The 22439-nt window shown below is 41.2% G+C and overlaps 1 protein-coding gene and 1 long non-coding RNA gene across 16 annotated transcripts in view; one reads left to right on the top strand and one right to left on the bottom strand.

The window, feature by feature from the left end:
- Nucleotides 1-401: 401 nt before the first annotated feature.
- Nucleotides 402-18503, bottom strand: RBM46 (RNA binding motif protein 46). 8 transcript variants are annotated; one of them, XM_081926097.1, is made up of 6 exons: nt 17932-18503; nt 13047-13218; nt 12065-12532; nt 10659-11441; nt 4535-4594; nt 402-634 (listed from the first exon to the last, which is right to left on the bottom strand). In XM_081926097.1, exons 1-5 carry the CDS (start codon nt 17971-17973, stop codon nt 4539-4541), a joined length of 1521 nt encoding a protein of 506 aa, XP_081782223.1. In that variant the 5' UTR covers nt 17974-18503; the 3' UTR covers nt 402-634; nt 4535-4538. The 8 variants fall into 8 exon arrangements, with proteins under 8 accessions (XP_081782223.1, XP_081782216.1, XP_081782218.1 ...); XM_081926090.1 differs by lacking the exon at nt 4535-4594 and having other exon boundaries at nt 17932-18495; XM_081926092.1 differs by lacking the exon at nt 4535-4594 and having other exon boundaries at nt 17956-18495.
- Nucleotides 15941-22439, top strand: part of LOC309378222 — a 33266-nt gene continuing 26767 nt past the window's right edge. For 2 of the 8 annotated variants that reach the window (XR_014171883.1, XR_014171884.1), the window contains exon 1: nt 16091-16180. This is a non-coding gene — a long non-coding RNA (uncharacterized lncRNA). Of the gene's footprint in view, nt 16181-19254; nt 19404-20031; nt 20159-22439 lie in introns of those variants that run through there. The other 6 variants (XR_014171885.1, XR_014171887.1, XR_014171889.1 and 3 more) reach the window with 6 other exon arrangements.

Genomic DNA, 22439 nt, shown 5'->3' with positions numbered 1-22439 from the left:
TATCATTTCCTTCTTACATAATACTTTGCTTTTTAACTAAATAATGTTTCCCATCTCCAAAAGAGAAAAGAAAAGAAGTGTGGTCCTTGGTAACAAGATTATAACCAACATTTGTAGGCACTTAAAATATGTTAATGCTACCATTCAGCAAAGTAATTACTTAAAAAATAATATTACTTGGATTCCCTTACCTACAATTAGACAAGGCATGAAATACTATGTCATGTTTGAAAGAATCCCATTCTTGCCAAACAAAAACAAGTTTGAAACTTTATCTTCACACAAATTCAGTAAATTTATAAGCAATCTGTAAAATAGATAAAGTTAACTCACCAAAACTAATTGCGTGGACCCGATTAAAACTAAAACTACACTCTATATTTAAAATAAAATAAAACGTATTCCATTTTCATCCAGCTTTTTCTTTTTCTTTTTCAAAAGAATGAGGCCTGATTGGAGATATACAGACGCTGTCCAACATGGTTGCTATTAGCAAGTGGAATTGTTGGTGACAAAGGGTAGCTTGGATAAGAATATGGTCTGGATGCATATGGTAACATGCTGGTTGTTCCAGAAGAGAGAGTAGCGCTAACTGGAGAAATGTTATTTACTGAACTTCGACGGAAATTGTAGTCTGTAAAAAAACAATAATAATCTGAGTTAAGTTTGAATGTACAACAGAGGTTTAATTAAGCAACAAATTTAAGAAATAAAACAATGGACACTGTTTTAGTTTTCTGCAAATCTAGACTATGTAAACAGATATCTTTCGCCTTTTACTAAAGATTTCCATGCAACCTACACATTCCTCACTCAAAACCTTGCTGCTCACCAACAGCACTGAAGACTACCTATACACATGGGCTACTTTGAGCCAAAGCTCTCTAAAACAAAGTATGACAGGGCCATACAGAGAGAGAGCTTACTTGTCTTGCTTATACAAAATGAACATCAGGTGGAACTCTGGCTACCTCCCTGGATGTCCCCAATGAAGACTTTGTGGTGCCATCTAGTAGCCTGGTACAGCATTACAACTTGTCCAGCGCATAACCCATGGCACGGCGGAGGTAAAAGCAATTTACATGACTGTCACATGGAGACAGGAGCTTACATGCTTTGTCCTTCAGCTAAACAACTGTCTATACATTTCAAGCCTCAAAAAGGTCAAACGCAATGAAGATGGATGATACTGAACTGCGAAACTTGTTACACTAAGAGATGGCTCCTAGTAGCTACAAATACTGGGCACTTAGGGTCTAATTAAACATTATATGCAAATACATATAAAGAAACCCTGCAAGCCTTTTAGAATAAAATCTTTAAGTTGTTTGTTGGGACTGGGTGGGGACATGGAGTGGAAAAGATTTAGTCCTCCCTCTGCCCTTCTCCACTCCCAATTATCAGCATCATTCCTCCTGAAGGATCAGAAACTCATTCTGAAGATTAAACACACATGGAATCAGATTTGGAACAGAGATGTCTCCTTTCAAAAGAGTATTTTACTAGTAAGAAAGCCTTCAGTGCTTTATTCACATAGTTGCATATAATGTCTAATTAGCCCCTGCCTAACAGAAAATTCATTTATAGATATCAGTTGCATCTTTAATTTTGCAGAAACAGAGTTATCATGCTGCCACACTGAAGTGTTTTAAATAATGGGTTTCCAAGAGTCCAACCTTAGCAAGTTTTAAATCTTTGCCTTTAAGACTCAATCTACAAGTTAGAAATAAATCAGTTCCAGAGAAAAAGAAAGTGGCAGTACTTTTTATCACATCAATTAGCCAATATTTAACTACCATGCATCTTAGTATACACCTACATCTCTTAACAATTTAAGTATTATTGCTGCAGCACAAATACATTAATAATAACTTGCAGAACTGCAACAAGCCTTTCAAAGGAAAACAGCTAAAAACACATATATAAATAATTCCCTAGCATGTGCATCTTAAAATTCAATACTGTTTAGTAACAAATTAAATTTCTATTTTATGGCTGACCAACAAAAATTCTTTATTTCCCCACTCAGTTATGCCTTCTAAGATGATACAAGCCGAAATAAGCCACATTATTTTCTCAACACCGTAAAAGGAACAGGATGAAGCTACTCTTGGTTTTAGCCAACAGATTATATTCTAAAACAGTGTTTCCCAGCCTATGGTTGCAACTTGCAATGCCTGTGCAAGTGGAGTTTATAAGTAAACCCCAAATAATAATTTTTTACTTTTAATCCTTAACTGAAACAATGAACACCTCTTACAACTTTTTGCTTCATTGGCATATTGGAATGCTATGTTGACAAAGAGAAAGGCTCAAGTCTTACATTTTAATGCTTGGAAACTGCTCCCTGGCAGATGCTGGCAGATCAGGTGACAGTTGGCCACAATACACTGCCACTATTACTGTACTTGCTAAAATGGACTTTATCATGAATAGAACAATAAAAAATATTTATAGTTCATTATAACTACACTATATATTTAAAGTAGTATTACGTACATCACTTTCACACTCATAAAAGGTAAAGGTAAAGGACCCCTGACAGTTAGGTCCAGTCGCAGACGACTCTGGGGTTGCAGCGCTCATCTCATTTTACAGGCTGAGGGAGCCCACGTTTGTCCGCAGTTTTTATGGGTCATGTGGCCAGCATGACAAAGCCACTTTTGGAAGCCAGAGCAGCACACGGAAACGCTGTTTACCTTCCCACCAGAGCGGTACCTATTTATCTACTTGCACTTTTTTGGTGTGCTTTCGAACTGCTAGGTTGGCAGGAGCTGGGACCGAGCAACGGGAGCTCACCCCGTCGTGGGGATTCGAACCACCAACCTTCTGATCGGCAAACCCAAGAGACTCAGTGCTTTAGACCACAGTGCAACCCACGTCCTTTCACACTCATGGCTTCCCCCAAAGTTCAGTTCCCCCCAAGAACTGTTGTTTGTTAAGGGTGCTGTGAGTTGTTAGGAAAACCCATTCCCCTGCACAGAACTACAATGCCCAGAGATCCCTAGGTTGTTTTGGGGAATTGTAGCTCTATAGGGAAACAGGGATTTCTAACAATTCTCAGCACCCATAACAAACAGTTTCCTGGATTATTTGGGGGAAGCCAAGTGATATAATACTGCTTTAAACATATAGTACAGATGGGGCCCTACACTGTTTATGTAAACATATGTTTATAGAATAGCTTTTGTAGTTTTGAAGTAATATCCTGCAATCCAGATGGTGGGTGTTCTGACATTCCCATAAACAAAACTGAGAATCACTTTGTAAGTACAGTCGTACCTTGGAAGTCGAATGGAATCCATACTATACTATAAATATTTCAACAAACTACACATTAATAGGAGTGTTAAGTAAATTTGTCTTTGGGTGCCTCAGGTTGTTGGTTATAAAATCGGCAAACTTGCCATTAAAATGCACAAAGCTGATGGCTATCAAAGACCTAAGATACAAAATTCACATGACAATGAAGCTATAGATCACCACAGCAAGGAAATGTGAACTTGTGGGTTGCTGTACCAAAAAGGTTGTGACCACTGTTCTAGATGACTTGGCAGAGTTACATATTGGTTCAAAATAAAAACAAGTACATAGTTGTATTATTAGGAAAATGCAAATGCTATACTATAGTTCTTAAAACCTGCATGGACAATAACTTTGTTTTAAGTCTTTTAAAGTGCCATAAATATCATGGCTTGTTTTGCTACAGTAGACTAGCATATCTACTCTCCTGAACTAGGCAGGACTTTTTGGGGGGGGGGAGGCATGGGGGGATTAGAAATGATTTAATTTGCAGCCCTCCAGTTAGAGTAGAGTACACAGGTTCAGACCAACTTCATTCCTTAGACTTCATAAACCTTGCCATTTATTTTTCAACATATATTTTAAAGCTCAATGAACCAAAACACAGGCACTACGTCATCAATGTTATTTATAGGCATGCTAACAATATACTAGGTGCTAAATATGAATAATATGTATAAGCTTCTGCCATAATCTAGATAAAAATGTGAAATGAAAAGGGAAAGAATTGAGTGTGACAGTAAAGCATTTGGGGGCGAGACAAAAAAGAAGCAAAAGGAGTAACAATAAATAAAACTTTATGAATGGTAGAAGACATTTAAATATCAGCGGATGGTGTGGGGGGACAGAAAAAATAGTATTAAAACATCAATTAGTTTATATGCAGCTTAAGGAGGTCATAATTCTCAGAGAAAGGCTTATTTAAGCATGATTTTTGTCACACAGAAATTCCTTGTGCCATTAAAAATAATATAAAGAAAAAATATTGTATTTACATATTTTCATATTATTTCTGCCAATAGTTAAATATATACCCTGATCACTCTTTTTTTACTATTTTTACTATTGGGGATTAATTACTAAAGTTACATGCAACATTCAAAATAGAAGTGCAATAATCAAAGCACAAGTTATTTCTCTGCAAATGGCAATTTCATTCCGGGGGGAATTCCAAGCGTTTAACCAAGCATGGATTTGGCCCATTTTTTTTTTCTTCAATCAAGTTACTTACCTGCTTACTTTCTCCAAATTTTCCTACACAGGTCCAGACTGGGGAGGTTATGTACCCTTTCTGCAAGCAGTGGAGACAGAATATAACAATCTTCAAGGTGATGTTAACCCTAACAAAAGTGTATGGAATTCTGGAACTTAATTAACTGGACTATGCATTTTCAGTTTGTTATGTATGTGTAACTTTTTAGTTCTCAACTCACTTTAGGGCACTGATCTTCCGCACACTGAAGTTATGATTAGCAACCCCCAATCCTCCTGTACTAGCACACACCTTAAGAAAAAGGGCACCAAGTCCTTCATCAAAAACCGCCACAAAATTCATTATGCAGTACAATACTATTAGGTTGTGTTGGCATTGCAAAATACACCTTCACAAATATGCCAGCTAAGAATGCAAGAATAGTATGCTGTTGCAGTGCTGATCTCAAGGCATAAGTTTCAGAAGTACTGAGCTCTTCATTTCTAACTAAAAGCAATCTAGAGGTTTCCTTAGTACATTGAAGTCACAGGGTATAGATTTGCATAACATATACTAAAATAACAAGATCTAAATACAGGGGTCTTGCCGATTACACTGGTCAACAACAAATTGCGTTTTTTCAGTTGATTTAGGATGAAGCTGATGCGCTGAATCCAAAAATCACATTGGTTTTGCTCAATCAGGTCAAGTTTTTGAGTTATGGCCACATGTCGTCTTTTTACATTTTTGTTCACATGTATGCTTGTGTGGAGCATTTTAGAAGAAGTTGGTAGGGGTAAAATGCCATGTCGAATAATTGTTTTGATTGAAAATGATTTTAATGACAAGAAGTATTCAGGTCCGATAGTTCTGGGTAATTATGTCGAAAAGGGATCAGTTTGAAGTCATAAAACCTCGAAACCTTCCATAAATTGGTGCTGCAAAGCATAAAGTTGGGGGATCAAAACTAAGTTAATGGGGCAGCCGCCCCACAAAGTGTATAGGAAACTCCACCCGTGCATGCCACAGTACAAACCCAAAGATTGGAGACTGTTCATTGACAGCAGCAAGCGATCACTGAAATGTGTTCTGCTGCACAACAGCAACCAGTTTGCCTCTATACCCCTGGCTCGCTCGAGTACACTGAAGGAGAACTATGAAGCGGTGAAGTATGTGCTGGAGAAAATTGGTTATGATCAGCATAAGTGGTTTATTTGTGTTGACCTGAAGATGGTGAACTTTTTGTTGGGACAACAGTCTGGCTTCACCAATTACCCATGTTTTCTGTGCATGTGGGATAGTAGGGACCGTGCTCAGCATTACACGAAGAATGACTGGCCTGTGCGGGAGGAATTGGGGCCTTGCAGAAAAAGGAACGTCATCAACGACCCTCTGGTGGACAGAGACAGAATACTCTTCCCACCGCTGCACATCAAGCTCGGCTTAATCAAGCAGTTAACCAAGGCTCTGGACAAGGATGGTGACTGCTTCACTTACTTGTGCCAGGCTTTTCCAGGATTGACCATGGAGAAGTTGAAAGCTGGCATCTTTGATGGTCCTCAGATCCATCAGCTCATCAGAGATCCAGAGTTCGGAAACTCAATGAACGAAGTGGAACTGGAAGCGTGGAAGGCATTTGTTCTGGTAGTGAAGACCTTTCTTCGCAACAATAAGGCCAGAAACTACACAGAACTTTTCAACAACATGCTGATTGCTTTCAGAAACCTGGGCTGCAACATGAGAGTCAAGATGCACTACCTATTTTCACATATGGACCGGTTTCCTGAGAACCTGGGTTCAATGATTGATGAGCAGGGGGAGAGATTCCATCAGGACATGAAAGAGATGGAAACTAGGTATCAGGGTCACTGGGACCCACCATTCAGTTTACAGTAAACCTGACCTGATGGAGAGAAACGGATGCCATTTCCTGATTCAGCAGTGCAAAAATACCCTAAATCAGTTGTAGAAATCTAGACAACATTCAAAAAGTAAAAAATTGTTGCCCAGTGTTATGAACTTGATCAGACTCCCATTGGTTTTAGTAAAGGACATAGTTGCCAAACAAACAAAAAATCCTTTTTATACAAGGAAACCTATCTGTTACTTTGTATTTATTTTCAGGTAAATTGGCACAGGAAAAATGTTTACTATTTCTCTCTCCTATAAACTTTCAAATGTCCATTGAGGCGGTATAACCCATGATCTTCTTACATTTTAATACAGATAATTTAAAGTTGGTTTCCATATCTACCAATAACTGACAATTCTGTGATAGCTCCCTTCTCAGCATCTAATAATAACATTTTAAATTGTGTTTCCAAACATGGACATTTTTCAGTAATCTAATGTTATTAGTACTTAACTGCAAAAGCCGAATGGTAATACAACTTTATACTGTTTGAAAAATCTCTCAACCTCTAGCTATGTTAGATTTTTTGTTGTTGTTATCCTGTTGTGTGAAGTGGCAGGCTGGTTCCTTTCTCTAATAAACAATCAGAAATGTGAAGGGAGGGAGGGTAGTATGTTTTTTAAAGGCCCCTTTTCCCCTCAGAAGCTTTTTTTCTGAAAAATTTGAAAAATCTGGATGATGAAATATTTTCTTTAAAATGATGAACAAAATGTTTAAGACAAAGTGTTGATATATTTACTCCCCTAAAATGATTTCTAAAACTGTGTCCCATCATTATAATTCCTGTAAACTTAGGACGTGCAAGTCCTGAGTACAACTCTCAAATGCAACAGTAAGATGCATTTCTGCCTCTTGGAGGGCACTGCCATTGTCACAAGAGAAGGAAGGATTCAATGTATTCTTTTGTTTGTGCCCTTCCTTCTGTTGGCATACTTTGTAGATCTGTTTCTATTCTCTTGACTAGGCCTCAAAGGACTAGGAGTGAGAGAAAGTACAGGGGTGCATTTTATCAACTTAAGTTTGTAGCTATCGTACCACCCAATCTTCAGAAATTTGACCCTGCCAAAGTAATTCACGCATTAGTGATTTCCAGACTAGACTACTGCAATGTACTCCAAATAGCCTTTGAAGATATACTGGAAACTACAGTTGGTACAAACTTTGGCTGCCTCGCTTCTGCCTGGGACCAAGAGATTAAGTCAATCATGCCCAAGTTGTTGATAACATTTAAAGCCCTGAACAGTTTGAGTTCATATTACTTTATGTTATCTCCTGTACTTATTCCAGTCAACTCAAATCCTAACATTTCTGCCTGTAAAATCTATCTGGCTAATAAGACACAAAGAACCAGGACTCTTCTGATGTGGTCCCCCATTTATGGAACTCAACTCCAGTAGTAGTCAGGAAAGCCCTATTTCTTCTCTCTTTTAAACAAGCTCTAAAGAAATATTGTTTTAAAACGGGGTGAGGTTGACAATTGAGCTAGAATAGTTGGGACTTGTTTCCAATGCTGGCTTTCGCCTATTTTATTCTATGTTTGTCTTATTGTTGTATTTTAATTATTGTTACTGAAGTGTTTTTGTTATTGTGAAGCACTTCCTGACACTATTGGTCTGAAAAGTGGCCAGCCTTCTAACTAAATAAACGTACTTTTAAGCCTCTCTTGTACTGCCATGTTTGAAAATTGTTAATACAGATAGGAAAATGGAAGAATAATGAAATATTTACTGTAAACTGACACAAGTTTAGTCACAGATTTCCATTCAGTTTGCATTTGATTCACGCTTCCCAAACCAATACAAGAACCAAAACAACCTCAAAAATTCTTCTAATTTTTCAATTCAGTTTTCCAGCCAAGTAACGTGTAAATAAATGCATGCACTGGAGTAAAGTATGCATAAAAATGCATATATTAGTGGAAACAATGTACAATGCATACTATTAGGGGGAACTGTTCTGCCAAATGTGTATATCAGGCATCCCCAAACTCGGCCCTCCAGCTGTTTTGGGACTACAACTATCATCCATAGCAAACAGGACCAGTGTATATTATGAAAAATACACAGTAAATTCTGATGAATTTAAATGTGGATTGTTATTTTAATTGCAAACTGATGTGGAAATGTCAAAAACTGAAAATGAGAAACTTGGAAGAACCCATAATTGACTGATTCACCCATTCTTACTGGAGATCATTCAAGTCTCACATATAACTATGACTTATATGTGAATATGGAAAGTAATAGAGAATAGTGATGAAAATAGAGGTACAATTTAGTTCAAATCTAACCTCAGCCATGAGCTGACTAGGTAGCCTTAACCAAGACCCTGTCTCCCTCTCTCAGTCCCCCCATATCTCCAAAAATGGAGGAAAATGTAGAGATTACAACTAGATAATGCACATGAAGCTCTTTGAATACTGTATTTTTCGCTCCATAGGGCGCACTGGACCATAGGGCACACCTAGTTTTCTGGGAGGGGGAATAAAGAAAAACATTTTCCCCCTCCCCCAGCCCCAAAGAGCAAGAAGCCAAGACAGCGAACGGGATCTATCCCGCTGGCTGTCTGGGCTTCCTCTTTAGCCACGCGCAACCTCTCCAGCCTGCATGCAGCTTTAGCAGAAGCCAAGACAGCGTACGGGATGGATCCCGCTAGCTGTCTTGGCTTCATTTTTAGCTGCGGGGCTGGGGCTCGGGGCTTCCCCCGACCCCAGCCCCCAGAACAGGTCCGGGAGCGCCGGCAAGGTTGCGTGCAGCCTTGCCACTGCTTCTGGAGCTTGTGGGGCTGGGGGCGCGCTCCAAAGGTTTGCGCATAGCTGCCTGAAGCCCAGGGAGCGCAGCGGGAGTTGGCGCTGCGCTCCCTGGGATGCAGGCTGCTATCCGCAAGCCTTCGGAGCCCTGCGGGAACTCCCGCCGCACTCCGAAGGCTTGCAGATAGCTGCTTGAAGCCTGGAGAGCGAGAGGGGTCGGTGCACACTCCAGGTAAACTGCTGGTTACGAGAAGTCAGCAGAGACAGAAGTACCAACCTCACCAACCAGACCATATTGTACAGTACAATACTTCAGTCATGAAAAGTCACACCAGGCAAGTCAATTAGGAGGCTACTGCTATGCAAGATTGGATCCAAGAATAATACAAAAGGAATGGGTTTGGGGGGAAAGGTAACTCAGAGCAGTAATAAGTACGGTACTTATGAAACAAGTAAGGTAGTATAATCAACTGAAAAAAATCCAAACTGGCAGCTGACTGAGCCTGAGACTTCCCTCAGATTATAAATGTTGTACAGGCATCCTCCCACTTACATGCAATCAACTCATGCGCAACTGCATATATGCACAGGGCTTGGCAATAATAATTTAATTCATAACCCGCCCAACACGTCTTCTGATTTGCAACATTAATCATGTAGCTGGATAGCACTTTCTCCTGCAGATGTGACCTCAATCATGCTTTATCTGCTGGTTGAGTTTTCACAAACCCTTTATTTTACAACCTCTAACGCCTTATCAACTATAAATTAGTCCTTTTCACAAAGGAAGTGGGTAGCTTTTGCAAACAGTGACTATTTGCTTGTAAAAAGAGCTTAGGAAAGGTGAAGAGGTTTGGGAAAATATTTTACCACTCATAGCTTAAAAAACCAGAGGTGGGAAACTTTTTCCAGTGCAAGAGCTGTATCGCCTTCTGAGGGCCACATGCTGGTGCTTGACAAACACATCTCTAAGGACAAACACATCTCCCAAAGCCCTGAGAAAAGTTAACGCATTTGCGTAACTCCATCCCCAAACAACTTTACTGTATCATTTTTTTCTGCATTTCCCCCCAGTCAAGTTTGTGATTGAAATGAAAATTAACTGCCACTGCCTTTTCAATAAAACTAGAAGAAGCCTCAGTCTTAAAGGCAAAGATCCCAGATGTACATGGTCCAAAACAACAAAGAAAATCAGATTTACACTGAAGATTAAATGTATTCTTGCTCTCTAGCATGCTGCTGCTTGACAGTTAAAAAGATGAAACTGAGTATCTGACAGGTGCGTTCTGAGGCAAAAAGTACAAAGTCTCTACATCCCTTGGTGTATGTAAAAGATTCTAAAGTATCTCTGGAGTATAAAATGCAGGCTTTTCCGTAGAGCTTGCTTACTAATCACCAGGGGCCACTATGAAGTCTTATTTGCTTTAGATTAATTATTCATTCTCCTAAAATAATGAACACCAAGAACCACAACAACACTAATAAAAGTTTTAAGAACTTACCCAAGTGTAGCAGCGCAAACTGTGCTGCTAATTCTTTTGCATCTTCTACTGTTGTGCAGAGTTTGTCTGGCATAAAATAACTTTGGGATCCATTTGCAACAGTAGGAATAACAATCTTGTACACTAGTAGAACCTTTCCATCTTGACTTGTAGTTGAATACAAGTAATATTCTGGAGGAGCCCAGTTATTTTTGTTGCAGTAATAATCTAACTGCATTGCTGCAGAACTAAAATGACTAGATTTTAATGAGTACATGCTAATTGGAGTAAGCTTTGTTCCAGGAAAAAATGGGTAAGTACACCTTTCAATTTCAGGAGGACTTGGACTGTGCTGTCCATTAAGTCGAATTGGGAGACTGGCTGGCTTCGGTAGTGATTTTTGGTGACCATCTTCTTTGTTTGCAAAGACAAGAAGGTTTTCAGAACTGGGACTAATTTGTCCATTCAGATGTTGTCTCCAGGTACTCTCTTTGTTTACTGGCTTGGCCAGTGTTACCTCAATGCTAGCTCCATCAATGCATTTCCCATTCATTACTGACATAGCAGCAACTGCATCATCTCGGTTGAAAAAATGAACAAAAGCATAATCTCGAAGTTTCTTTACACGCTCAACAGCTCCTGGTTTAAATTTGTTAAATTCAGACTTAATTGTTTCTTCCGTAGTCGAGATCATCAAGTTTCTAACATATAATACTTTGACTCTCTGCATGGTTTCTTCATCAACCTCTTTTTCTGGGTCTGCCCAATCAACCTGAATAGTATGGCCCCACAACTGGAATGTTCCTATGAAAGAAAAATGAAATGAAAATGCATCAATTTTTAACATTTTCCACAGTTACCTAAGAATGTTCATCTACTTCTCCCTTCACCCCACAACCCCCAAAAGCCTTTCCAAATGGTGGATGGCTGTCATAAGCAATGTGGGATGGGGCATCATGGTTGATTTGCAGGGAACCAAATCAGAAGAGCGCCAAAAATCAACTCTCAGCTACACAGGAAAAACACAAATTTGCTTTATGTAAGAAGGCTCATTGTCATTTCTTCATTTCTCACTTCAGTATGTTAGGGCTGAACTAGCTGTGATGGCAGCAGATCAGTATAATAAAAACCCAAATTGACTCTATCAGGTATGAAATGGTGGTCCAATTTTAAGAACAAGTGTGTGGGAGAAAAGGACTTGAACACAGGCTTCAAGGTAAACTGTAGCCGGGGGATAATTTAGCATTCCTCACCTATGTGCTGCCCATTTTGTTCTTAATCAGATTCACCACTCCCTGCTTTCTACATGGCAAGGGAACAAGAACCTGCCACTATCTCATCAAGGTTAGCTCTTAGTGAAGTCCATATCTAGGAATGAAGTGGCTTGAAAAGAATGTTTACACTTTATATGAAAAACAAAGATTTACCAGGAATCAATTTTCTTCGTGCCATAGCTGCAGCTCTGTGGGATTCATATTCTACGAATGCAAAACCACGATTCTTTGTCTTGTCAGTTGCACTTGGATAAACAATAACATCTACTACACCTTCTGTAACTTTCTTCATTTCATCTAAGATCTCCTCTTTCTTCTTTTCTTTTGGGATAGCTCCAATAAATAGTCTGCAGTTATCCAAACTTACACAAACACCAATAAATTTTCCAGGACGGATCTCATAATTATTAAGGATCCTAATGGCAAGCTGAGCTTCTTCTTTGGTTGTATACATTACAAATGCATATCCACGATTCTCACCACTAAATTCCATCATCAGTCTAAATTCATAGATCTTCCCAGCTCTTTCAAAAACAGGAACTAGTTCATCTTCATACATATCACGGGGAATTTTCCCTACAAAAACTTCACAGCCTCGAGGTGGTGGTGGACCTTCCCAACCTTAAAAAAATGGTTCAGCACATTATTACAAATGCTATGAGATAAGATACATTCCCAATAAGAACTTTAACATACATGTCTTAACACATTAGGAAATTTCTAATTTGTTGTTTCCTGTATGATAAATAGATGGGGTAAAATATTTGTTTTATTAATGGAGTTCGAAAATAGTTTAATAGCTCTATTCCCCTATTCCCCTACCCCATCCTGCTAGTTAGTGATTTCAACTGAATTTACTGCAAAATATGGTCAGAATTATAGCCTAGTTTAACAAGCAGGAATAAATCAATTTGAATCCAGTTACTTTATCATAAGCTGGGATAGGTCAAATTATGGAAAGTGTAGTTTCCTGTAACATTAAGCACAAAAAGGATCTGCGCTATTTGAAAAACTAACCACAGAGTTCTCAGTCAATGTTAAATTGACCTACATTCCACGTATTAATTCAAAATCTGTTCCCTCACTCCCACTCCAAAGCTTAACATTCTCAAAACACACAGGTTTACTTTCTTACCCGGTGGAGGTCCACCAAATTTTCGTTGTCCATTTTCTTGAACCATGTTGTAGCCAGTCTTTTCCATAAGAGCCAATAAGGCAGCCTCATTCTGAGTACCAGTTCTGACTTTACTGCACCCATTTGTTACATCTGTGTGTTCTTCATTCATTGCTGTAACGTCTTCTGCAAACTGATAGAATGTTCATAGTGTTGCTTAAACAGAAAGCACAATTTCTTATTTCATGTTAAGATCCTATTATTGAAAAACCTTTATTGAAAAGTAGTTATATGTTTAAGTAGTCTGATATATTTCAAAGAAAATTCATGACATAGCTATATATGCTTGCCAATTTCCAGGATCATGTTTTAAATTACGTATCAAATTTTAATGTAGATTTTAGTACATGCTGTATGGTTTTATTATGCAGTCTATTCCTGAACCCCAAAACAATATATGAATATAATATAAACTAGCAAAGTGAAACAAAATGTTTAAAGTGTTTATAGTGTTTTAGCTTTATTAGTGCAAATTACTTTAGATAAATGTGCATGTGCAATGAACTGCAAGCTTCTGAAAATGCTTTTATAAACTGCTAAATGGACTCAGTAATTCTTGTTATTTCAAATGTGATCCTCCCTCTTTCATCTAGAAGCTATTATCTGTAATGGGAAGAAGCTAAAATAACAGAACTGAAACACAGTTAACCATTTACAGGTGCTAAGAACTATTTGATTAGCAATCAATTTCTGTTGTTAATGCAAATAACCATATTTTCTGGTAAGACAAAGTGTTGGGTTAAGTAGGCCCCTTCCCTTCTCATGTAGCAAGGAGTACTTGCTGAGCTTACTTTTTATTTCAAAAGATCTCTGCTCAAACTAACCAGCTTTGAAGTTGGCTTGTTTGCAACTAACCTTTATTTTGTTGTTGTTATAAGCCAGGATTCCCAGTGCATACATATTGCTGAGTATAGATTCTCTGAAATTGTAGAGTTAGAAGGTACCCTGAAGGTCACCTAGTCCAACCCCCTGCAATGTAGGAATCTCTACTAAAGCATCCATAACAGATGGCCATCTGACCTGTGCCAAAAACCTCTAATGAAGGTGAGTCCACCACCTCCCAAGAAAGTCTGTTCCATATTAAAACATAGATTTAATATGCAGGTTTTCAACTAGGATCCAATTTAGCATGTTTGACTTACATTTATTATACATAATATCGCTCAATTCTGCATGCTATATAAAAACCTTTCTCCCAAAGCAAGTCAATTAATGTCTCTTCTTACAAAGGGGGGAAATGCACAATGCAATTTAAAAAAAATATATTCAAACTGATTCAAATGTTTAATTGAAAATTGTTTTTGTTGAAATACCTGTAAATATTTTAAAACACGACAACTCAGTAGCATGCACTTTCCTTACTCTGTTTGAAGGAATAATTACGGCACTGAACAATTCATTTTATGAAACAGTGCATTTTATTGGTGCTCTCGGAGATCCAAACCTCATAGTCTTCCTAGAGATACTGGTGAGCCACTTGTGCCAAACACAGAAAGTGGAGCATTTCCACGAGAAATATACTGCACTAGAAATTTTTCTACCCCGCCCAATTGCCGGATTTTAACAAAGAACATGGTACCAAAGATTTCTAGACTCCTATTGCACACATTCGCAATTTTAGTAGTGCTTCTAACATGGGCATTTGGGTCAGGTCTTCAGTTACTTTTATTTACTTAATTACTTGATTAGGGAGGGAGCGCTAACCCCATGGCTTCTAATATGAAACTGAAGACCACCTTGTGACTTTTCTATAGAGGCGGCGTGTCTTCTTTTACTAGGAGTGCGCCCGAAGCCTCCTCTTTTGGACACAGTATTTTCAAGATGTGGATGTGGTGGTTTCTCCAAGAGCACCAGGTCCCTGATGCTCCCGCGAACAGGAGCTAATGCCGGCATCAAACCAGGCATTTCTGGGGCAAGATCCTAAAGCGGCCCACGTGCCGGTGATATGGCCAAATCGAGACTTCTGGGCTGCGCAAGTCTAAGTCTGCCAACGTGGAACGGCAAAACTTCCGGGGAGTTTGGACCTCAGGCTTTCGGCCTACCAGCCGGCTCCCCCTACCCCCTTCCCAATACCTTATAGGCAGGGGGACCAATCTTAACCAAGAACAGGGGTGCGATGGATCAGACGCAGGGCCTACAGGCCGCATCCGCGTGTGGGAGGGAGGAGAGGACGGCAAGGCCGGCTCGCCTGCCGTTCCCGTTTCTACCCCGCCTTTCCATTTTCTCCTCGGCTCTTTCTCAGGGTGGTTTGCCTTAAACCCCGGGGCTCCCTCGGTTGTTTCCGGAAAGGCGAGGAAATGGAGAAAGGCCGTTTCTACGGCCTGCTTTCGAAACTGTTCGAATTGTGCCCGTCGCTTCGCCCAGCTCGTGTGAACGTCTCCCTCGCCCTTCCGTGGGCCCTTTTCCCAAGCCCTCACGAAAGACCGCTCCCCCTTCCCTTGAGAAACCGAGACAGCGAGCGAGGAGGCAAAAGGGAAAGGAGCTCAGCGCCGACGGCGGCAGGGCAGGAATTACTTGAAGCCCCTCACATTACCACTGCCAACCTTGTCGCCCAGGCAGGTTCCTACCGCCTGGGACGGAGGTGGGTGGGGGGGAAATAAGGCTTCCTTCTCTTGTACAGAGGGGCGAGAACACGATGCCGCGCCACGCCTTCTCACCCGTGTGGCACACGCGCATCTGCCGCACTCGCCCGTCTGAGTTTGCGCCGGCTGCTTTTTTCGCGTGACGCCTCACAGAGATTGACGGCGGCCGCCTGCCAATGGGAACCCTTGAACCCCGGCGGAGCAGCACGAGGACAGGTGGGAGGGTTCGCTTTCTTTAAAGAGGTGGAGGGGCGTGCGTCGCGCGCGGTTCCCCGCAGGAGGGGAGACGGTTGTAAATCCCAACGGACGCGCCTCCCCCGTCTAATAATTCTCGTCGGTGGTCAGAAGCAGCCAATGGGAAAGGAGCTGCCAGCTCATAGGCTGAATAAGGCACGTTTACTCGCAAGTAGGTTCCAAGGGGGGGGCTTACTCCCAAGTAAGTGTGAGCAGGGTTGAAAGGAAACGGGAAAGATGCAACATAGCTACACACACTGGCCTGGTTCCCACAACACGGTAAGCCAGACTGTGGCTGGCAGAGGAATAGGGAACCATTGGTGCTCTGTATGCAATTAGGGTTTTTTTGTGATACAAAACAAACAAATAAGCAAGGAAAGGTACATATAGGACTCCGACTCCCATCAGCCAGCATGACCAATAGCCAGGGATGATGGGAAATGTAGTCTCAAAGGCCAAATGTTCCCTCACTCTGGCTTACATTGCCACTTTTTTGCTCCCACACCACTTGGCTAAGCCCAGATTTGGCTGGTGGTTAAACTCTCTCCTCACTAACTGAACTGCAGTCAGTGTGGCACCAGGCTACCGTTTGGCCTCCAGGCATTCCTATAATCCACGAAGCAATTCAAAAACAGGCATTTTGCAGCTTAGCATTATTCCCCACGTTACAGCTGAAAAGATATTAAAGAATATATTTTCCTTCCAGGTAACAATTAAACATTTGCAATAAATTTTAATAGCTCCACCCCGGGGAAGTTAATGATGCCTAAGTGTGATTCTACTGAAATGAATCTCAGTTGCAGGCCTGCAGCCAACAATTTGGCTGGTAAAATATGGTGCAAAAAGCAAAACAAAAAGCCATCCCCACAGCTTCTTTCCAGAGGCAGTGGGACACTCACATCACCAGAGCTGGGATGGGATGGTTGTTAGCCAAGAGGCAGGCCAGCTGTTCAGCAGTTCTCAGGTACTCCATAACAGCTCAGCCTGTACTGAGCAGGAAATTAGTTTGAGCAGCCAAGCCCATAGAAAGCAGCTATCAAAAGCCAGGTGGGGTCCTCACATCACTAAATTTTGCTGGTGTTGAAAGTTGCAGTACCTTATCTAGCCCTGTGTGGTGGTGGTGCAGCAGAGATTAGCCGTTTTCTCTGCATGGAAGCTACTGAGACAGAGTTCCCTGCTCAAAATCCTCAATGCCTTACCTTTGGCTGTGTCTCTGGCCTCACCTCATGCATCAGGGATGTGGAACTTCGGGCCTGTGGGCCAAATACAGTCCTCCAGGTTTCTTTTGGGACTCTTCCCTGGCCACACACACTATCCCCAGGCCAAAGCCCTCACCAGTCTTACCTCTCCCCCTTCCTTGAGCATTTTTGCCTGGCTGGAATGTGATGTTGAACTCAGATAATGCCTTTTTTGTGAAGAAACTAGCCTGCTGTATTAAAGAGAAATGTATATTCTTTGCTCTGCCCACTTTTGCCTCTGGCCTGATATTACCATGAGGCTCCCAAAAGTGTATGCAGCCCTCAGGTTGAAAAAGGATCCCCCCCCCCCCGCCTTATGGGTTTCTGTCAGTTGTCTCTTTCTTCCCCCTTCTCTGCTGTCCACACTTTACACCAGCTGACCTTGTGCTCTCCCCTATTCTGCGCAGACTGTAGAAGGAGTGTGGCCATTTTCCGAGCTTCAGCAGAAAGGTACTGGCAATCATCACCTTTGTTTTCCTTCTCTTCTTCCCTGGGCTTGCAGCCTGCAGTGTCTGCCTTTCTTGGCTTGTTGCCATCTGGTCCTTACATACAGTTCTAATGCCAGCCTTATGCATGCTGCCCAGTGGAGACTAGTCTATAAAAATGAATGGGGCTTTGCACCATCTACTTAATTCTGCTCTCAGACAAACCCCACCTGCCTGACAACTTGCTTATAAACACTTCAGGGGTTAGCCCAACCTATCCACTTCATCTTTAGGTCTCAATGTTGACCATGTACAACTCGGCAGGGAGGAGAATGGGGACAAAACTATAATTATTTGTTCTGCCTACCCCCTGTCTTCTACCAGTGCCCACCTCCTTCTGAATTCCCATGCGAAGTTCCAAGTCTCACAGTTTTGTGAGACGTCATTGTGATCACCAGGCTGCTCCTTCCTGTCTTGCCAGATGTTGCAAAGCAGGACTATGATCTCGTTGCCGTGGCAGTTGGGTCATTGTCTCTTTACACACCACACAATTGCACCTCTTCTCTCTCACTGTGTCTCCTGTCTGTGAGAATGATCTGACCTCAGGACCTGCCCAGGATATTTTTCAGCCTGAGGAAGAAGGGAATGGAATAGCACCCTCCACCGCACTTGGGGCTAAGTTAGGGTCCCAGGTCAGGTTGTGTGGCATAAATAGCTCTGTCCTTCAACAGAGGACAATGGCCAGAAACTCAGGAGCAACAGCTGACTGCTACCACCTGAGGTGGTCATGGCATTTTGCCTAAGGGTATGTCTGGCTCTGCTAGGCTAGCCTGCCCTTGCAATCTACCACTTTTGATAGCACACACACACCACCTATCTCTGCTTTTCCAGATAAGCGCCCCAACTTCAGTTTGTGTGTTCCACTGTTTCTCTCTCCCATCATTGAATCTCACTTGCATTCAGCACCTTGTTTCAAACACTTTTCTGTTTCTTCCAAGGTTAAAAGGGTACAACTGTAGGCAGCAGGGCTTCACTGCCACCAGTACAATGCAATCAGCAATAAGTATTAATCCAGAAAAACTAAGTTGTGATTGTGGTTTTTTTGTTGCTCCCACTTAGCTTTATCGGGTACTTTACATTCTCTCTTTTTAAAACAACATTTACACACACATTATATATAATAAATACAGAGATATTAAAAACTCAATATCTTAAATGTTATTTGCAGAATTTTAAATACCGTTTTCATACACTGTAATTACAGTTTAACTTTCAGCCCACATTGTTTTCACAGTGGCATGTGATCCATCTCTAAGTCCTACGTTTATGTTCTAGTAAATTGCTGAGTCCCAACTTCTGAAAATTCTCTTGGGGGGGTTCTTAAAAATACAGTTAACCTAATTATTTCTGTTTAAATCCATATCTTGCATTATAGTTTAGATTTTGATTTTTATTACTTTGACATGTTTTTGTAAAAAATATTCTGATCTTGCATGGATGTATACAATTGGAATTTGCTTTTCTTATGGGATGGTTTTTAATTAGATCATTGGAACATTTCATTGATTAGCTCAAGCACTCTTACTACATACAGTAGAAGTGCCACTCTAATTTGCAGTCTCATCTACTTAAGGGAGTTCAACATTTGTACAGACTTTTGCTGTAATAAGTTGTTGTTGTTGTTATAAAGTACATTATGGCCTGCAAAATGAGGATAATGTTCACAGCAGAAAGTGCAGAAGAACACGAGGCTGACAGAATCATATGTGCTTTTGTGTCTTGCTTTCAAGCTTCACTTCGATGAATACATCTCCCATGTGCACCTGTCACTTGACACAGGTAGATCATTTTACCTTAATAATGGCAGATCATTGTCAGCTATCAGACTGAAACTTCAGACAGTTTAAGAAGATTGACTATATATTTTGTTAGCCTTAATACCAAGGAATAATAATGCTGTATCAGTGTTCAGTTCAACAGGAGGATGCCGCTAAGCAAGGGCTGAAGTGTGGCATGGGTGGCCTCAGTTCTTTGAATAATCACTTGCCTTATATATTACAATTTTGGGCAGGGTTTCTCATTACAGCAGGGATGGGGAGCCTGAGGATCTCCAGATGTTATTGGATCTCTGTTCCCATAAGCCTCAACCAGCACGGTCAATGATAAGGGAACGTCATACAACAGCATCTGAAGAGTCATGGGTCCCCCATCCCTGCATTCCAGCAAACATCCCTTAAGTCAATGCAAATGATTAAAAGAACTGGAATCTTGATTCTCATGCACAGAAAAAAACAAGATAAATTATTTCCCCTTCCCCATTAATCTTGTCTGTGCAAAACCTCAGACTTGGCTCCAGCTGCTGTGGTACAAACAGTACTTTGCAGCTTTGAAACTTCTGCTACTGAACAAGTGGGACAGAGAACATCACTACAGAATTGTACCAGTTGTTCCTGTTGTTCCATTGTAGATGAACCACTCACAGAATGCTAACCAAGACACAGGCAGTGCAGCCCAGGTGAACTGTGATTCATCACCAAAGAGAAGCAGATATGATCTAATTAGTCTCACACACAATAAATAAATTTTAAAAGGAACCTGCCATTAATGCTGTCCTCCATTTTTGCTCATGACCAACTACTGTACTGAAAAGCTGTGCCATAGAAGAAAGATATCAGTGGGTTATGTTGCACTGGAATTTGAGCCAGGATTGAGTTAGGGTTTTTTGGTTGTACCGACAGTTAATATTCAGAAGCCTTCTGAAGAGTCATGGGCTTCCCCATTAAAACACCAATACAAAACTCTTCAGGTTCATAGAAAGTATATATGGATAAGTACCGTAATTGTTCTATGGTGGATATAACCAGGACCAGCCCTACCATTAGGTAGAGTGAGGCAGGAGGGCAGGGAATGTCATATGTTCTGTCAGATATACCCTAAGCTAGCCTGCTGTCTTCAGATGCAGTGAAGGATACTGTACCAGTGTTAAAGCAAGATTCAACTGCCATTTCAGCTGCTTTCTGTATATGAAATGGGAAGGGACACCATCTTGTTCTCGCCTCGGGCAGCAAAATGTCTTACCCTGAGTGCTTTCCGATTTAAAATAAGTCTGCAAATAATGGATGTTTGTACAGCTCTTTCTTTTCATTGAGAGTATGAAGTGGCATGCATTGATTCTACCATATGCTGAGGGTGGGGGGGAGTAAATTATAAGGTTGGTGGCACTATCCTTGTTTCCTTGACAAATTCATTTTGATTTCCATTTGGTTGACAATTACCTGCTTGTCCCAAATAACTGGTCTCAATTCCATCATCTGGGAAAATGTAGGAAGCATGGCTGAGTTTTGTGGAGACAATAAACCATTATGCAAATGATCAAACCCTAGGGGCTGCTTTCAGAAAAGAGCACCTTGTCAGATCAGCAATACCCCCCCAGTTGGAGGCCAGTATGTTTCAGGAGTCAAGCAGATAGCCAGCTTCTATGAAGGGCTGCAGGGGATGATTGATGGAGGCCATTTATCTTATCTAGAAGATGACAGGACTATACAATCTGGAAGAGAAGGGAGGGCCAAGCTCCTCTTTATTCTGAGGACTGCCTTCTTTCTCCCTGCTTCTGTCCTCATTGCACTTGCCCCCTGCTCCTGCCAGCAACTTCTGTTCATTTCACAAACCCTTCTGAATCGAAAGTTTTGTTTCACTGGAAGAGGGTCAAGCTTTGTCTCCTTGTGAGAGCATGTCTGTGCCTCCCATTGCTATGACTTTCAGCTCATCCAAAGTTGCAGCTTCTCCCCCAGTTGGTTTGGTGTTGTAATGCTAAAGAGAAAGGGATGATCACGTGCAAGAAGTACCAATTGCCATGGTGTTTTACTGAAGCAGTTGCCTGTTTAGACTGTGCCCCCAACCACTTCTCACTCTAAGATCTGGACTACCAGAGATCAGCAGAGTTGCTGCATGGCTTGTGGGTATCAGGGATGCAGAGTCAGTGTTTTATTCCCTCCTACCCACCCCCTTTGCAGAAGGAAAAAAGGCTCCCATGCAAATGAAACTGACCACAGCAGGAAGTTTTTCAAATTTGCATCTCAAAAAGAGGGAATGGCATGGTTGGAAGGGCCCCACATTCACATTGTTTGGGTTCATGTGTGCTAGCAGTAGAGTTGGGATCACACCAGTCATTATGCGTTGGCTGGGTGCTCTACTCCAGACAGTTCTATTGGAGCTATGAATCACAGCCCTAGACTTCTTCAACTAGTTTTCCATTTACAAGCCCCCACCATTAAGCTATCTCACTTTTTAAAACTGTCTTCATCTTATGCTCAGGCAGCCTGCTACAAAGATAGTCAATGTGGTGTCATCCAAATGTTTTGTTTTACAACTCTCTTCAGCCCCAGCCAGCATGGTGGCCAGGGATCGTGGGAGTTGATAGTCCGAAACATGGAGGTCACCAGTTTGCCTACCCCTGCATTACTGAGTCCAGCTATTTTGAGGTAGTTTGAATTGACCTGGCAAAATGTACATTACCTACTTGGGAACAGGTGCCCAGGTAGAAGTAACTTAAACGTAAGGTACAGGCCTCCTGCTGCTGCTGCGCCGCTGGAGCACAATTTCTGTTCTCATCCTGAAGCAAAGTTCTTAACCTGAAGCACTATTTCTGGGTTAGTGGCGTATGTAACCTGAAGCGTATGTAACCTGAAGCGTATGTAACCCGAGGTACCACTGTGTATGTGTGTGTGTGTGTGTGTGTGTGTGTGTGTATATATATATATATATATATATATATATATATATATACACACACAGACACACACACACACATATATATATACATACATACATGCAAGCCAGTTGAGTTTTAAAGGGGGGGGGGTTATCCCATTGTTT

Source organism: Podarcis melisellensis, assembly GCF_964234715.1.
Source record: "Podarcis melisellensis genome assembly, chromosome: 9".
In the NCBI taxonomy this organism is placed as follows: domain Eukaryota; kingdom Metazoa; phylum Chordata; class Lepidosauria; order Squamata; family Lacertidae; genus Podarcis; species Podarcis melisellensis.
This window is presented reverse-complemented; position numbering and strand designations above follow the sequence as displayed.